At 48.9% G+C, this 18223-nt stretch overlaps 1 protein-coding gene across 3 annotated transcripts in view; it reads right to left on the bottom strand.

The window, feature by feature from the left end:
* IGDCC4 (immunoglobulin superfamily DCC subclass member 4) overlaps positions 1-18223 on the bottom strand; it is a 79265-nt gene that overhangs the window by 19404 nt on the left and 41638 nt on the right. For 2 of the 3 annotated variants that reach the window (XM_048955919.1, XM_048955922.1), the window contains exons 5-11: positions 7867-8001; positions 5328-5483; positions 4396-4806; positions 3630-3794; positions 2443-2580; positions 875-1048; positions 383-616 (exon numbers count right to left, since the gene is read on the bottom strand). In XM_048955919.1, the coding sequence (XP_048811876.1) occupies positions 383-616; positions 875-1048; positions 2443-2580; positions 3630-3794; positions 4396-4806; positions 5328-5483; positions 7867-8001 (1413 nt within the window). The remainder of the gene's footprint in view (positions 1-382; positions 617-874; positions 1049-2442; positions 2581-3629; positions 3795-4395; positions 4807-5327; positions 5484-7866; positions 8002-18223) is intronic. The other variant, XM_048955920.1, reaches the window with a different exon arrangement.

The raw sequence follows: 18223 nt of genomic DNA, 5'->3' as shown, positions 1-18223 counted from the left end.
GAAGTTTCTTAGAACTAGATAGCCAAGGAGAGATCACTGCCCTGACTGGTGATCTTAATCCAAGCACTCTCATATTGACATAGCAATGAACAGTAATTGATTCATATCCTTTCATCAGTATATACTATGCATTGGTGTAGTCCTTACTTAAAAATACTATCTGGTTTCATCCGTTTCTTTCTTTTATACTCTTCTCAGAATATGTCCCAAAAAGCCCAGACCACAAAGTACTTTGAGTGCTCTTAGAAACAAATTCAGGAAGGGTGCTCATATGGCCATGGACCTACACAGCTGTAGGCGAGGAGAGAATCCTGGGACTGCTATCAAGTGTGAAAGTCAGACCCTGGGTTTCCATACCTATGCTGGGGTGCAACCAGCTCACCTAGTCGAGTCAGTTCATACTGCTTCACTTTCTTCTTTAGCTTTATGGGTCCTACGTCCCAGCTCTCATCTTCAGCGCCATCCAGAGGGCTTTCATCACTGGACTCCTCCTGGCCCACCTCCCGGTAGTAGAGTTTGTAGCCTGATATCTGGGCATGGTTGGCTGGGGGTTGCCAAGTGATCAGGAGAGACTCCATCTTCGCTCGGACTTTTAATTCTGCTGGTGCAAATGGAACTGGAAGAACAAGAAAAAAAATGTTCAGTCACTTATCTCCATTACCAACTACACATAGAAGGAGGAAAGACCCACTACCCAAGACATACAGGGGCTGCTCAACAGAAAGTCAGAGGCAGGCGTTCTGCTCTAATCAAAACCAATAGTTAGAATTCCCTAATGAACACAAGCATTTCTGGTTATGCCTCAAGTTCCCAATCTGAGAAATAACACCCTGCACCCCACGTCCCCAACCCCAAGCAACACCCAGCCTCCTACCATGTGTCTGGTTGTCCCTGTCAGGTGTCCGATGCTGGGTCCACTCAGACGGGGCCCCATAGCCCACGCTGGTGCTGGCTGCAATGCGCACTTTGTACACCTTGTTGGGATGCAGCGAGTACAGAGTGATTTGTGTCTCATTTCCACCCACTTCAATGGAGTTAACCTGATCTGCTGGAACCAAGGTGACACCAGTGAAAAAGGGCTTTCCCAATCAAAGTGTAGAAACAAACCCAGCAACAATCACATGGTCTACATGCACTCTTGCCACCAGGAAAATTGAGAACTGAAGACTGGGCAGAGCTGATATCCTGACTGACTCCTTCCTCACATTCAGAACCTCAGAGTGCCTTCAGCACCACTGAGCCTGCCTGGGGGCAGTTGTCAGAAACCTTGCTGCTGCTGACACGAGAGAAGAACATGAGCACAGGCTGATGGGAACTGATGGCACTCACTGCTGTACTTAAAGCGTCACCTTAATTTGAAGAGGAACCATGCAGCAGCCTTGCTTCTGTAAAATTCACAACCTCACCAATGCTACATTGAGGTCTGACTGCTCCGTTTTCAGCTTACCCAAATTCATAAGGAACATAACAGGAAATTTAAACTGAGAGCGACCTGAGATTTCAGCTGTAACAACCAATGGGTCTTGCTAGGATTCATCCTGACTATTGGTGAATGCACAGCTCTTGCTTTTCAGCTGCACTTGACCTAAGCTCAGCTGAGAGTGCTGTCCTGATATGTAGCAAGGAACTGCTGGGTGCAAATCCTGGACTGCAAATGTCTAAGGTCTTATGATCCCACAGAGGTGCATGCAGGCTCAAGGCAAAAAATAAAAATAAAAACAAAACAAAAACACAAGAGCCAGGAGTCACACTGCAGACTACTAATTCAGATCAAACACACAGCAACATGTCCAGCACTTCATCATGTTCCTCATTGCTTTCTTACACAGAAGCATAACCTTGGGAAGTGGAAGCTGCAGAGTTTTGATGATTTTAAAAGTGAACACCCAGAAAGATTTGCAAAGCAAGCACACATGGAATCAGAACAACTGCATTCAGAATATGGAAGTGTTACCATCCCTGCTGAAGGCTTCTTAGAGTGGCTGACAATATAAAACCAGATAAAACTTAGCAACAGAGCAACACAACCTTGCCAGGATACTTACATACAGATCATTGAGTAGACTTGGTTTTAAAGGAACCAAATGCATTCACCCTTCTTCCCCAGCCAGCATCAAGCTCTTCTCCCAAAATACAAAGCACACCAAAGAGCTGTTTATGCAAGCATTCATGGGGCAGCACAAACACACGCCATCCCCTGGGCACACTGGTTCCTCCACAACCACAGAAAAAAGCACCTCAGAGGAGTATGAAGTGCACAGTAGCAGCACTGTTATGACTACCACCAGCAGAGCCCAGATATAAGGGAGGGCTGTTCTGCTCCTGGCAAAAATGGGTCCCTCCGTTTTCAGTCTTATACCTCTTCCCCTCAGCAAGCCATGTTGTTGAAGCTGCTGGAGCAAAAGACAACCTTCCTCCCTTCAAACACACTTTTTTCCTTACCTTCCTTGATAGTGCAGTAGTCAATCTTGTACTTCGTTATCTTGCCATTACTCAGCTCCGGAGGAAGAGGTAACCATGTCACACGGATGTCACCAGGAGTCATGCTTGACAGGGACAGCTGAGGAGCAGCACTAGGAACTGAGAAAATGCAAAAGAAAGTCAGCAAAGGTGGTGGCAAGACCTTGACACATCTCAGTTGGCTGGAGGCCACTACCTGGCACAGCTGCTGGTGACAAGCTGTCATGGGGCGTATCCAACATGCTACAGATCCCCAACAGCTCGGAGAACCAGGAGCTTTCTGAGGAGGAGGGAAGGTGAGTTGCTCAGCTTCAACAGGCTGCTCAGAGCCTGCTGGCCACACCACACTGTGTTGCCACATCCAGGTGACCCTGCGTTAACTACAAACCAGGCAGGTTAACAGGCTGGTTAATCTGCCTGTGCGGTACCATGGAGCATCAAAGAGACACTAACTGACACTAAAGATACCAGACTTCAGCTTGGTGATCCCCCTCTCCTGCAGAATCACAGCTCTGTGCTGCAGGCAGCTTTCATGCTTTCAACTCAGCTTTTCAAGCTTCAGACAAATAGGTGTGAGACCATGCAGTGCTCTATGTCAGGAGCATTAAAGCACACAATGCACTCCACAGCATAGCAGGGGCTTGCATGAGGTCTGCCAAAAACATTGCTTCTATCTCTGTCCTGCAGTATGTTGTGAGCTGTACATGTTCTCTGTTGGGCAGCAGTCCTTCTGGCACTCTGCCTTCACTGCTCAAAGAAATGCTACGTGATAAGTGGCAAAATCAACACAAACTGACTCTTAAGGGATCCTACTTCAAGCCTGTTCCCAGCTCTACAAATTGTAATAGACATCTTTCTTCTGAGTTGAAATCATGTCTGGCCTAGCAGCAAGTTTGGAGCAATGCTACATTATGTCCGTGAAAGTCCAGAGGACCTGAATGCAACAAGTCCCATTGTCAGCAAAGTCACTTTCATGCTCACCATCACCCAAGCCAATGATCAGATCAGGGTGGGTTTCTTTATTTCTACAAAGGATTTACAACAAAAAGCTACAGGACATAGGTGTAGGCTTCCAGAAGTTGATACTATTCTCTACATCATCTTCAACACTCACCAGGAAACAGGAAAGAATATCTTTTAGACACTAGTACCCATCTAATTCAACGCACCGTCCTCCAAGGTCTGAACAACTATGGAAGAGGATGTCCGGCTGGCTCCAAGCTGAGAATACGCGACCACATAGAAGACATAGTTGGTGTTGGGTTCCAGGTCCTTGACTTGCAGCTCGGTGGTATCATTATTGACAGCAAACTGGTACTCCACGTTATCTGTTCCTGGAGTCAAGGAAACACCAATCAGCAGGTCAGTGAACTGCCAGGACACTGCAAGGTGCCAGGAGTTGGAAGCAGAGACTCTCTAGCTTTTCTTAGTTTCTACAGTAACAGAACCTAGTTCCCAGAAAAAGAGTCTAGCTGCCACTGCAACTGTTTCCAGAAAGGGGAGAAAACACAACTTAGGAGATAGTTTGGGTAGTTTCCAAAGCATCTGGATGCACTAAAGCTCTTCCAGCCCTGTTGGAAGAGAAATGGGAGTATGGGAGTAGATGGAAGAGGTGTTGCAATCACCCGGCTACAGCAGCTTGAACTACCCAAACTAACACGTACAGTTCTTTGCTTTAAGCACAGTCACAGAATCACAGAATTGCAGGGATTGGAAGGGACCTCCAGCGGGTCCAACCCCCCTGCCAAAGCAGGTTCCCTACACCAGGTAACGATCCAGGGGAACTCCTGCCATTATAAAAGGCCCAGTACTAAGGTGGGTCTCCTGCTGGTTTTGGAAGGATCTTCTGTGCCCAGAACCAGGGACACAGACCTTCATCCTTTATCACCACATCCCCGCGGCCACTGCCTGGTTGCACAAGCAGGTAACACCTACCCACAGCCCGCTGGTAATGTAACGAGAAGCCAATGATCTGCTCGCTGTTGTACTCTGGCCGCTCCCAGGACACTAAGACTGTGGTGCTGGAGAGGGACACGGCTGAGACCTTCTTGGGAGCGCTGGGCAAACCCTCCCGCACGATCACGGAGAGCTTGGCAGTGGCGCACGCCATGCCCAGGCTGTTCTCAGCCACGCACTGGTAGTAGCCAGCATCCTCCAGCCCGATCTGATTGATCACCAAGCTGCCGCTGCTCTGGACCTTCACTCGCCCATTGGAGAGGATGGCCTCGCCGTTCTTCAGCCAGTGAATGGTGGGGGCTGGCTCGCCCTCCGCCTTGCAGACGAATCGAGCCGTGCTGGCTCGGGTGCGCGAGATGGTTTCAGGAGCCTGGGAGATGCTGGGCGTAGCTGGGAGGAGAGAGGACAAATTAATGCAGTAAGGAGGAGGGAAAGATAGCACAGAAAATCCTTTCTCCTCCCCCCTCACTGCTATGTTTTATTCAGTAGCAGCTTTGCTTACAAGATAGGATTTGCCAGGCAGACTCTAGAGGCTTAATTTAGATTCTATCCAAAAGGAAAAATAAATTCCGTATCAATCATGCACTGCATTCCCTGATCCTAGGCTGTTCTCCCTCCTGAATTCCACAATACTGAAAGTTAATTGCTGATCCAGATTTCCACAGGGAAACCCTGGAGAACAGGAATAAGGCATAAAACGGTTCAGTAAATAGAAGGAACCAAACCCCAAATTAAAAAGGTTACATTCACCCCAAGAGCTATCCCAGCACAGGGCCTTCTGACTCCAACCTGGCTCCCTTCTTCCTCAGCAGGGGTCACAAACACAACGCAAACTCCGGATGCCAGACCAGGTAATCCACAGCTACCTGGCAGCATTTCTCCCTGCAGCAGTTACTCTGCTCTCCACTCACCCAGGACCCGGAGCTCAGCCGCAGCTGTAACAAACTGCCTGGTCTGGGGTTTGTTAGCACGGCAAACATATACTCCAGAGTGATGGGGCTGGCTGGAAGGAATGAGGAGGTTTGTCCGACCCAGCACGATCACATCTGTGGAAACAGGCTTTCCATCTGCAGGAAGAAAGAAGCACAAATGCGGGAGGAAGTTCTAAGCAGAGACCCCAAATCCCAAACCCCAGCCCAAAGGAATATTACTGCTCGAACATTCCTCCGCGCATGACTGAGCGTAGGCCAGCCCGAGTCAAAACTGCCTCAAGGTTTAGTTTAGCAATAATCAAAAAAGTCATGTTTCAAATCAAAATAGTCTGTAGTGTAAAGACTGTGCCTGGAATGAGATCCTCCAGGAATAGCACATTTGAGGGAATGCTATGCTAGCATATTCTTTGGAAAAGCTGCTGGATCTCCTTGCTGACTCCCATGCACAAATGCACATCTCTCCTCACGTGCTAATGCAAATGTCAGAGAATACTGAACTGCTAATGACTTGGGGTTCTTCCACCTTCTGGGACCTGGAAGTGAACTCAAATTTAGGCAAGACAGCTTGTGGAGAAGAAGGAAGTATCCTGAACCAAGGGCTGGAGTTTGGGCAAACACAGCATGGCTGAGGAGAGGCACAGCTGGGCAACTGGGAACCCAATGCCAGCTCTGGCAAGAGTTACTGAGTTGAGAGAGCCAGCCAATTTACTGTATCTGCAAACATTACCTCTCATCCCTCTCCAGCTGCAGATAAATGGGTGTCTCAAGCAGCAAAACCTACATCACTCCTCTGCCCTCAAAGACTCAGCTGAATCAGAGCAGCTGTGCCTACTTAGCACCATCAGCAGGGAACAAAGCTGCGATCAGATTCTCTGCCCCCTCCATTTATTTCATGGAGCTTCAGGTGGCCTCACAGTTCAGTGGTTGCACTCTCACAGGAGGAGAGAATCAGCACACCCCACTAGCACAGGAGCAGTCTGAAAATCCAACCCCAGATGGTAGCAATTAGCTGACCCCACCAGGGCTGGCAACAGCCAAACTGACAACTTGGAGATAGAATCCTGTGTTACCTACATGACTAATCCTCCAGCAACCCAGCCTGCCCCTTACTGCTGTCTTCCTTGCATAGCACAGAACTGCTATTGCAATTAACCCATCCTTTCCAATCTGAAGAGTCTATGCTGGAAAGCAGAGGAGAGCAAGCAAACACTTGAAAATAGCAAGGAAGCACTTGAATGCATGCAAGGAACTGCTTCACCAGCCAGTTCAAGGAATCGTAGAATCCTTAGAGTTGGAAGGGACCTTTAAAGGTCATCTAGTCCAACTCCCCTGCAATGAACAGGGACATGCACAGCTAAATCAGGTTGCCTAGGGCTTGATCCAGCAATTCCCTTCCCTTTTCTTTCCCCCATTAAAAAAAAATAATAAAAAAGTTAAAAAAATCATAGCAATAATTAGCTTTGATAATATCTACTCTGAGCATCAGCAGTATCCAGTATAGCAAAAAGTGGTGTAGCACGGGAAAAATGGTAATTTCTAATTGTGAAGTGCACAGGATAAAACAGAAACACTGCTGCCAAAACATGTAATCCTCACTGATTTGATTTCCCAACTTGTGTCCTGTGAGACTGTTTTTGCTCCTTTTTTGAAGGGAAGAGGAAATATTTGTGTACACTAAAAATCACTGCCTGTGGACAAGTCTGGGCTGAAGACCAACCACAATGAATGGTTACAGGGGAAAGGAGTCTTAAATCATGAGTCGGATTTGTGAAAATAACTGAGAGCCTTTTCTGGGAGAGAATCAATCCCTGAGCTGGAAACGGCCTCAGTCAGAGCCTCGAAGCATCGGACGATGTGACACTGCTGAAGTGACACTTGTGACTCGGGCTGTCAGCCCTGGGTAACCTATGCCAGTCTGGCTCATTTGTACACCTCTAATGAGAACTGAGCATCTTCTCAGCTTCCATTACGGTGGGGAAAACAAAACCAGAAAAAAACAAAAGCCAGTAATTTGAACACAATGGGACTTTAGAACAAAAACCTCCCAGCAACACTCCCAGCTCACAGCTACTCCAATGATTAACAGATCTTATCCTGTTTTATAATCCTGCAAGATAATACAGGTTCTTTCTCCAAGGCAATGGCAGATTCCACAGAGTCCCCACTAAGCTCTGAGTCACCGGAGGAGTGGCACAGGCCCGACCCCACCTCACGACCTTTACTACTGCTCAAGCTCCTACACTGAGTATAACTAATTTAGATCCAAAGGCATCCAGACACCAAAACTTCGTAATATTTCACAGGCCAGGTGAATTGCGTGCTTTGTAACCTTCCAGATTTAATCAGTAATTCCAGTTGTTGAAGACATCCTACACCATGACTCCACCTGCATCATCAGGCAGCAATGTAAATGGCTCTCACCTTGTCCCACTGATTTGTCTGCCTTCTAACAAGTTTTGAAAATGAATGCCCGGGTTCCTCCTGCTGACAGAGGCTCCTTTCCATCCCTTGCACTCACCCTGCCGTATCCAGGAGACAAACGGGGTGGGATCAGCAGCTGCCATGCACTCCATCACCACACTCTCCCCTGCCACCACCGTGGTGTTCTCCGGAGCAGCAATGATGGTGACATCTCCTCCTGCTGGCTGGGAACCTAATGCCAAAAACAAAAAGAAAGGGCTGTTCTTCACTGGAGAACTGTGTAGAGATGCACAGCACACCAGACCCCGCCATGCTCCCGTTGTCTCACATGTGCTGTCTCGTGCCTAGCTGGAGGAGAAAAATAGGTCTTGTTTTTATGTGACAGCATTGTTTTCCCTTAGGATACGAACACAGAGGTGTCCTAAAGATTTATTCTCGTCATATCAACACCAATAGAAGTTAGTATCAGGACTTTCTCATGGAAGATAAGAAGAGTTTCAGCCCAGAACGTTCATCAGCTCTTGCTAATTTGTTAATCAGATGGCACTCAGGGACATGGTTTAGCAGGCACGGTGCAGACGGGTTGATGGTTAAACTTGATCATGTTTGAGGTCTTTTCCAACCTCTAATTCTAAGACACCGCTATTCCTCAAACACAACAACTGCTCAGGACACAGCGTATCCTTTGCCAAGGCACTTTAAGAGTTCAGAAAGAATCTAACATCTTGGCTAAAGAAATTCTGATACCCAGACGTGTGCTGTGAACTGCAACGAAGAGAGGCCAACACTCAGTGCCCAGGTTTTCACCTCAGGGCACAGAGACTGACTCAGTCACTCCGCACCCAGAGGAGAGCAATATTTAGCTGATAGGCGCAAAGACAAATGGCCGGCACGTAAAATCAAGCAACATTTACATGAAGATTTATAGGCTACATTGCACAACTTCTTGAGAAAGGGACAGGGATTTTTTGCTCGAAATGAACCTTCTGTGTCTATCCACTACTAAGCAGAGGTTAAGGGAAGGTTAAGGAAATGCCTTTGCAGCGGCCAGATTTCTGTTGTCAGATTAAAACAATCAGAGCACGCTTGAGAAGACCAGACTGTTCATGACCTTCGACAGCAGCAAGGTTCTTTTTTCCCAGCTCTCCCAGAAACATTCAACTCTGAGGGACACTGTTGGTTGTTGTCCTCAGGAAGGGAGAAATAACTGCAGAGGAATCACGTAGCATGAGGAATTCCTGAGCCTGCTCCAGGTGCTCCCAGGATTGAGCAGAGAAAGCTGTGGGCAGCAAATCCAACACAGATCAAAGCAGCTTTTGGCACAGCCTGCAGTTAAGCCTACTGTCTCCCGATGCTGCAGGGTATAAAACAAAGAGGTTCAGGCAAACTCACAAAGGACACACTTAGCAGGATGGTTAAATCGAAGCACTCACTGCAGTCCCCAGCCCAGGATGTCCCTACATCTCCAACTGCCAGACCCTGAGATATCCAAGGAAAGCACCATGCCCTCCTTGCCCTGTTTCTAATGTACTTGCCTTTTGTGGTTGCTGTGCCTGCACACTGCAGCACCCAACATGTGCTCAGCACATCTCCAGCCTCGCTGCCATCTGCTCAGTGCACAAATCTTACCAAAGAGAGTTGGTATCACTGTGATTTTCCGTCAGCCCATACAGATGTGAAAGGAAATTCCATCTGTAGTAGGATGAGTATTAGAAGCAGTAGGTAGAATTGCCAAGGCAGAGCAAGGAGAGCAGGAGCCTGTGCTTGACCAGCAGATGGAAGCAGAGACCGAGGAGTGCCCGCAGCCCCCCCAGCTGGGGCCATGGCTGGGCACACCGAGCTGCACCCCAGCCCTGGGCAAACACCAGCAAAAAGAGCTGGCTGCACTGCCTAGGGCTTTGCTCTGTTCTATTACATTTGCTATGTGTATCACTCACACCTGCAGATGCTTTCAGCCTAACATCCATCACATCCAGTTGCAGCAGGACAACCTGGGGCAGGATAGGGGCAAGAAGGAGTTACGTCAAAATGTGGTGGGTTCAGGAACCTCATCTCCACACAGGTCAGAGCCTTGGCTTCCTGCAGCACCAGCGCTGGGCTTGAGAACTACTGAGCCAGAAATGGGTTAAATGTAAACCAGGCCTGAGAGCTTCCGCAAGAGACACGTAAGCTGGAGGCTCAGAGAAATATAAGGTTCTCTAGAATGGCAGCTTTTGTTTAGCTCCAGTTCCAGTTCAGCAAAGCACTAAAATCCACAATCAGTCATCAGTTCTGTCCACAGGAACAGGCCAAGGGCTCACTGCTCCAACAGCATTAAGAGCAGCTGCAGCCACAGGGACCTGCAGCTCAACCATCCTGGTCTGAGGCAGCCAGGAGTCAGGTCTCAGCCTCAAAAACCCAGTGGAAAAACAGTTCAGATGCCAGGTGTTTGTCACTGATTGCTACTGAAATCATATTACAAAAGTAAACAGTCCTGCTTGCTCTTCCAGCACATTCCTCAGTATGCACATGGATGAATGCCCCATGCACCTCTTGTACACAGGGGCAGCTCTCTCCAGCTCTGCATTTTGGAGTGCAATCCTGTAAGTCAAGATCCCCTTAAACAGCATCCTTTAGAGCACATTTTTCTCTTGCTATCTCAACAGGCCAGCTGGATAGGATGGAGCTCAGGTTAACTGCTATGAACTGGGTTTGGTTTGAAGACTTCCCAAGAAGAGTACTCAGCTAACCAGGAAAACTCTGCTCAGTGCTGTCTGACAAACATCAAGAGCAAAACCAACTTCAGTTTTTGTCTCCACTGCCACTGAAATAATTTCAGGTCAAGAGGGAACACTGTCAGAACCAAAGGAAAAGGGAGCTGCAGTTTCCAAGACATCTTTCGCTGCCTGAACAAAACAGGTCACTGAACACATCTGCACCATGCAGTCTGTTTCGGAGTACTAAAAGCTTCTGCAGTGCTGCTATTTTAAAACTTGGGGTTTGAGATTCCTCTCCCAGTTCCCAGCTTTGTTTTGTCTCTCCAAGCAGCAGGGCTGCTCTAGGCAAAAGCTCTGCACAGCCCAAGGCACAAGCCCTGAATTCCTAGAAAAGCTCACCGTCACTGCTGCCTTTGCAGACTTGTTGCCCTTCTGAATCAATTTTGCTGAATGAGCAGAGCTCTGGGCACTGGGAAACGCTGAGATGAAGGCACTACTCCTGCACGTTTTGCCACCCTGTGCCCATGTTTGTGTCTGCGCAGGGAGACACAAGGATGCCATCTCAGCATTAAGGGACAAGACTTACTGACAATATGCAGAAATACTTCCAAGTGTCCCCTAGGTTTTCCTGCTCACGAGTGACTCAGTGCAGCTGATTTTCAGCATTTATGCATTTTCCCATCTTCCCATCACAAGTCAGCACAGTCAGGCTAAATTCAGGCGCTCCACTCCTTCACACCATCACTCACACAACATGGAGTGTAGCGTCAGGTGCAGTGTAGAAATCAAATGGATGCAGCAAGGGGAGCACAGGAGGCTCTGAGCAAAACGCCCAGTATAAGAAACAGTTCTGTAGAGTCTTAAAGAGAAGAGAAAGTGAGCAGGGATGTGAAGGGAGGCACCATGGGGAGCTGCTTGGGACAAAGCACAAAATGTTTATTTGAAGTTTGAGCTTGAGTTATAAAATACAGCAGCAATCTGAAACTCTCAGAGCCTACAAGCCGGCTCTGCCTCCAGAGCATCCATAATTCATCAGCTCTTTTCTCCCACCTCTCCGCTCTTCTTAGCGCAGAGCATCCGCTAAGAATTCAGGCAGAGCAACAGGAGGAAAATGGTTTCTGTTCAGCTAATTTGTGATGGTTGTTTGCAGTGACAAGAAGATGATTCTGGTCGGGAACTAACAGATCTTCTCCTGCTTCCATAAACACCCTGCCTCAGCAGAACTGCCGCAGGTGAAACACGACTTGAGTGGAGTCACAGTCAGCTCTCAGCTGTCAGCATTTCAAGACCTGGAGATACCCAATGATCAAGCAACAACCTTCTGCTCAGAGAACTTTCTCACCCTCTCCAGAGGAGGAGCATGAAACCTTATTCATCCCCGCGAATCTCCTCCGGGAATAGATCCTAGCACTGAGCAGCTGTTCATTAGGGAAAGTCAATGCTGTCACTGCTGTTATTCCGCAGACAATAAAGGAGCAAATTGCCCATTGCAAGCACACACCTTCAAAAATGCAAGCGCAGTGTTTGCTGAGCACGACTCACTCCCACACCCAGCTCTCGGCTCAAAGACCTCCTGGATCACGCAGGGAGAGTGCTGACAGCAGCCACAGAAGAGAACAACATCCTCCACACCCATCTTCCTCCTCTGTTCACACTGTCCTGGGAAGTTATCTGTGATTTATTTCTACTTCTGGTCTAGACCCAGAACGGTACAAAATCTCTAGGCAGGATGCTTGGCAAACCATATACTGACACACTGATGGATCTGATCTGGGGGCAGTATCACTGACATCAGGTCTCAACATTGAGCATGCAAGCAAGAGTTTCTTCTTTTGCAGCTGCCCTCACCTGAACTCAGCAATGCACCACTTCGCAGTAAGGAGCCAAGGGAGAAGCAACCCCAGTGGCTTCCAGAACTGCCACGTACAGCTCCTCACACACCCTAGCACCCAGGCTTCCCCAGCATGTCATCAGCCAAGTGCTATCTCCTCTCCACAAAAGCAGCTCTTGCAACCACACATCCTTTCCAAAAATTACTATTAACTCCTCTGAGCCTCCTCCTGCCCTTTTGCTATGCCAGTCCCTGTGATTCTTTGAATCCAAGCTCTGTTTTCCTTCATTAGTACAGCTGGAGATGAGTAACTTTTGCTTTCAATACAACAGGCTCAGGAGCTTTTAGATATGCATCCCAGAGGCTCAAAGGAACAGCTCCAGCACTAACCACACCTAAGTATTGAGACTGCAAAAATCTTCTCACTGTGATCTAGCAGCACCGATGCCCATAGCTTCACTAGAAATGCTCATTTCTTCCCTTCTTAGGGGCTGCGATGGCACAAATCCAACCTGGAAAAGCAGATGAAAAGGAACTGCTTTTTGCTTGGCTTGAGAGAAACAGCCTGGCTTTCCCCAGCTCCTAGTGCCCTGCATGGAGCTTGGGAGCACACAGTGACAGCCCCGACACCAGAGGGGCCAATGGGCACTCCTCCTTCATTCCCTTCAACTTACTACAACTGAGAGATTTCAGCCCAGGAACTGCTTGTAACCAGATGCCCAGGAGGGGCTGAACAGTGGCAAGTTTCCAGGAACTGCCCAGCATTTTCAGGGGGCTTTCCCCCACCCAAACCATGGAGCATTTGGAGTACAGAGCCTTATACATCCAGGGGACGTTCAGCTCTGCTGGAAAGCAGCCGGAGCGTGCTTTGCCCACCACTCCTCCTCCTGTAAAGCTGTCAACATTGGCTCTCTGTTTGCGTACACGCAGTTGGAACTGCTCTTCATTACGCCAAGAGGGACTGGAGCCAGCCAGACTGCACGAGGAATTCCTGCTTGCTTCCCCAGTGAGTGCTTGGAAGCGCCCACGTTTCGCTGCTCCGCGCAGGAGCCAGGCAAAATAAACAGGAGCTGAGAGCTCCACGGCACGGAGCGGCTGCCGACCAGCACTGGGGTTCTGCTGCTTTCCTGCGGGAGGCCCCAGTTAGCTGAGGGGCCGGGGAGCTGGGCCATGCGTCTGCATTTGCAGAAGCCTGAAGATATGCTGCATAGAGCTTTGAGAGGCAGAAGGCAACAAACGCAACTGTTCAAGTGTCACTGATAATGTCAGCACTGCAGATAAAAACTATCATTTAATAAGCTTTTAACCAGTCCTGGCACCTTTCCATAGATCTTCACGTAAAACTCCTTGTCAGAAAGTCCCTCAGTGCGCATCAGGATTTAACCCCCAGGTCAGATGAGAGGACTGCTGAAGAAAGGAAAGCAGCAGCACTATCTAGGGGTATCTGAAGCTCTTTGCAGAAGGCAGAGCAGCCCCCAGCCCAGCTCCCTGCCTTAACCCACCCCACAACCCAGACAGCTTAACCCAAACAACCCTGGGGCCCCAAGCCTGCCAGCCTCTGGGATTCAGCGGGAACATTCCCACATTTCTTTAACCATCATAACTGATTATACCAGCTCTGTGTGTAATTTAAGTGTGACAGAGGGGCTTCAGAGCGGAGCACAGGACACAAAGGCTGTCCTGTAGCTGCTTTCACCACCTAACAGAGATCCTCACAAGTATGGTTAGTTAGCTGATGACTGCTCTGTGCTAGCAAAGCAGCCTGTCTCCACATTTTGGCTCTGCCTTCAGGCTAGTGTGCAGGCAAAAAAACTTGCTTGTCTGCACCTGCCTAGCCAGAGCTGCAGGCAACATCACTCCTGGGTCGGAGGGGTCAGCCCTGCACTGAGCGCAGGGGAGAACACCTGTGGCAGAGCACAGGGTGGACTTGTCACAATCTCTGACACCAGCCAGCCCTTTCCCAGAGGGATTCTCCAGGACAACGTATCCAATTTCCAGGATGCCGCAGGTGAAACTTCCCAGAAAAACAAGCTGTAAGGTAGGCAAAGATATTCTGCTGCCTTTCCTGCAGAAAAGAGATACAGACACGGTCAACAGAAGGCTTTCTGGCTCATTCACACATTCACAAGCCCTGGAACGCCTCCTTTCTCAGTCAGCCCAACTTGTGTCAGCGCCCGGAGCCATTTCACTCCGCTAACTTCCTGCCTGTGCTCAGAGGCTGACATTTCACAGGGACTGACACCTATTTCATCAGATCTATTTGCAATTCAGATCTACTTGCAACATTGGATCTATTTGCAATTCATGTAATCTGTACCTCTAGCTACAGCAGAGAGGGAACAGGCTGGAGGCCCCAGGCTGTGCAGAAGGACACAGCCTGCTTTCTTTGTCACCAAGGCTTGTGCTTTGTCCCACTCCTGCTGCCAGCCATGGGCACTCATGTTACCATCGTGCATGGCTTTGAAAAGAGAAATTACCTTGTGGTGTGTTCTCCTGATGCCAGGTATGCGGAATGCTTCCTACAAGCTATGCTTCAAACACACAACACACTGGGATCCTACAATAACACAGTCTGGCAGCAAATGATGACTGCCAACTTGGAAGGAAGAGCTAAAAGCAGATGGCTGCATCTGCATTAACTCAGGACAATGCAAATCTGTTTTCTAAGAAAAGTCTGGAAGGAAAGCTGGCTTTCTACAGGAAAAGATCATTAGTGATATCCATATTTTGTGTCAAACGGCTTCAGTTGGACACTTGCTGGAGTGCTGTAGCGATTCCCAATCTGTCTCAAGCAGTGCCTGAAGACAGAGAGCTCAGTAACACCACCTGCCCCAATCCCCTCCCTCTCTTCTGCTCTTCATTCTCCTCCACAATTCACGCAGCACTGCTCCTCATCTGCACTGTACACAGAGTTGGGCAAGAGCATCTCTCGCTGAGGACAAGGCCTTAGATCTGTCCCACATCCAAAGAAATGGGACCACAAGCTCTGCTGTGTCTCTGGACACTCGCAGCAACAGCATCCTCACTCGAGCTGTTAAGATTCTGTAAGCACTGCAGGGCACCACTAACGGCCAAGGCTCTGCAGTAACACAGGCAATTAATAATTAACAAGTGCCATCAGGAACCCAACCATATCCACCTTGCTGTCCCACAGCCCTTTGCAAGCTGCTGACCTAATTATTATCTCTATTCTTAGCTGCCTCCCAGGCTCAGCAGGCAGGTACAGCTGCTTTACACGCCCCAGGAGAGGCCAAGTGCAGTCCTGTAGTGCTGCTGTGATGTGCCACAGGGATCCACCAGCACCAAAAGACTCCCAGAGGAGAGCTGGCTGCAGTCTGCAGCTTAAACACTGCTTCAGCCAGAGCCTTACCAAACACCAGCTCTTATTTCAAAAAGCCTCAGAAGTGCAGTGCATGTGGACTATTAAGAGCTGCAGGTGGAGAACAAGGAGGACTGCAAACCAGTCCCAAATCCAGCCAGCTGCGATCTCGGGAGGCAGAGCTGCCTGTAACACAGGAGCCGAGCCAACCCCAAAAACTGCTATGTGTGGGGGAGACCAGTTTGCCCTCAGGACCTGGAAACAGCTCACCTATTCCCTGCCTCACATCTCTAGTCCTGCTCGATTATCCTTGACACCTCTGTTGCCACTCACTTTGGTGCCAACCTCAGGTTTAGCTGTTCTGCTTAATAGGAGGTGAGGGCTCTGAGTTTTCTATCAAACCCTCTGTCACCGCGGGCTGCTGGAGCTGTCAGAAGCACAGCATATCACAGCCCTGCAGAACTTCACAGACAGCTGATCTGAAATTCCCCCTCTGGCTCCCGGGAACAGGCTGCTGATGCTCGAGCTACGGGAAGTTCTCTCTCGGCGATCTGCATGCTGTGATGTGTGCTGGCCCCAAACTGACCCCAGTCAAGGGAAGAGCTGGGTGTTTGGGTGGGTGTCTGCTAAGTGCCTGCACTAATCTTCACAAGTTTCACCAAAAATCTGTGGTCTCAGTCCTGCTCCATGTCTGCTCGAAGTCATTGGCATTGTGAGGCTCAGTAAAGGGAGACAGAATGAAGAGTTTGCAGTTCATTTTAGGCAGAAGGTCACTTTTAGTTTACAGATTCGTTTATTAAGCTAGAAGAGTGTACATCTCCTCCTTCATCTGCCATGAATCATCTCTAAATTTATACTTACTATGGTTGGTTTAGCATCTTCTACTGCAAAGGAAGAATCAAGAGCATTTTTCACAATCCAGCAGATCTGACATGTGAACAGCTTCAGCTACCTGCAGAAACCTGAGCTGGGAAATGTGTGCAAACAGAGACCTCATGGGTTAGAATTTGGGATGTCAAGTGCAGAGCAAATCCCTGCTTAAGAGCCAGAGGAAGAAGAAAACCAGGATGCTACACAGGAATAGTGGCAGAGGACAATGCTCAGTGGAAGAGACAAGGAACACGGACACAGCAGTTGCAGACTGAAGCTGGGATCCCCCCCCATCTACAGAGGAGAAGCTCTTCACTTGTTGGCTGAATCAACAACTCACAGTGTTTGCTCTCCCCACGCTCCCCCTGCCCCACGTTGCACAGCACCCACATCCCAAGCTGCGAGGGGAGCACAGCGCGTGTCGGCAGGGCTCAGGCTGAGAGCCAGCCCAGCATCCTGCACGTCATTCACACATGCAGCGACTGAAAACCCACTTGTGGTAACAGCACGTCTGTTTCTGCGAGGTGGTGGCCAACTGCGAGTGCTGCTCACTTCATCACCACCTTCCCAATGAGCCCCAAAGCTGGTCCAGTCCTCTAGCTGTGTTCTTCTACAGCCTTTGGGGCAGAAGCCAGCCAGGTCCCAGCACCCGGAGCCTGGCTCTCCCTTAACACCCACAAATAAACCACCGCAATAGGAACACCAAAAGAACACAAAATGCAAAGGTGTTTCACAGCTGCCTCCAAGCTCTGTCCCTGTTATCGTATTTCATAGAAATGCTTGACTGAAAAATACATTTCCTGGGACACTGCTGCAGTAAGCTGCTACAACTGTCAACGTAAATGATGTTCTGCCAACGGCAATCTTGTGGTGTCATCTCTAATAACACAGTACTAAATCCCAGCTCAGGGAGGACGAGCTCATCTGTTGGAAGGCTCCTTGGGGGCTGCTCACTGCAGCCCCTAGCCCTGCTGCATCTACACATGCAGATCTGTACTCCCCATTCCCGTGTTTATTCCAGTGCAGGCACAGGATCACGTGGGCATGGCTGTGAGACCACTGTGGCAACACTGCTGCACTGACGTCTTGTCAGTGTCCCAGCAAGGCTGGTTGGGCATTCTGATTCTAGCCAGCCAGGTCTGGGACAAAGATTCTTACCCAAGTATCAGCATGAAGTGTGATCTGACATTGCAGCTGTAGTTACTCTACATGCACAAATCAAGAATAGGGTGCACAAGGACACAAGAAAAAAAACATATCCCACCAGGTAACACATCAGCATCCTCCTGTGCTTGTGCACAGGATCTGCAACTCACCTGAGCAGGCAGATCTCCAGCACCACGTGCCCACATTGACACATTATTTTAAGAGAGCAGCTTCAAGCCTATTGCTGTTATTTCTGCCTCTGGAAGTGCAGATAAAGAGTTAAGGAGCAGATTCTCGTCTGTGGCACACGGTCAGAAAGCGGAGACGCCAAGAGCCCTGTCTTGCAGGACCATGCTTTGTTCATTCTGCTGCGGTGACCAATCTCTCACTGCAGATATAAACACTGAAATCTCCAGGATGGAGTTGTGGGGTCAAGATCTCAAAACAGATAGCTTTGTTTTAAGCTCCTGTACTTTTCTCAGCCCAGAGCTCTGTTATGATCTGAAGCTGCTAGGATGTTTACCTTTCTGCAGGCATGTAGGCCATACCACAACAGATGTGGGGCAAAGAAACAGCACAAAGAGCCAGCACT

Source organism: Lagopus muta, chromosome 10 (genome assembly GCF_023343835.1).
Source record: "Lagopus muta isolate bLagMut1 chromosome 10, bLagMut1 primary, whole genome shotgun sequence".
Taxonomy (NCBI): Eukaryota; Metazoa; Chordata; class Aves; order Galliformes; family Phasianidae; genus Lagopus; species Lagopus muta.
The sequence above is the reverse complement of the archived record's forward strand: the minus strand, read 5'-3'. Positions and strand labels throughout refer to the sequence as shown.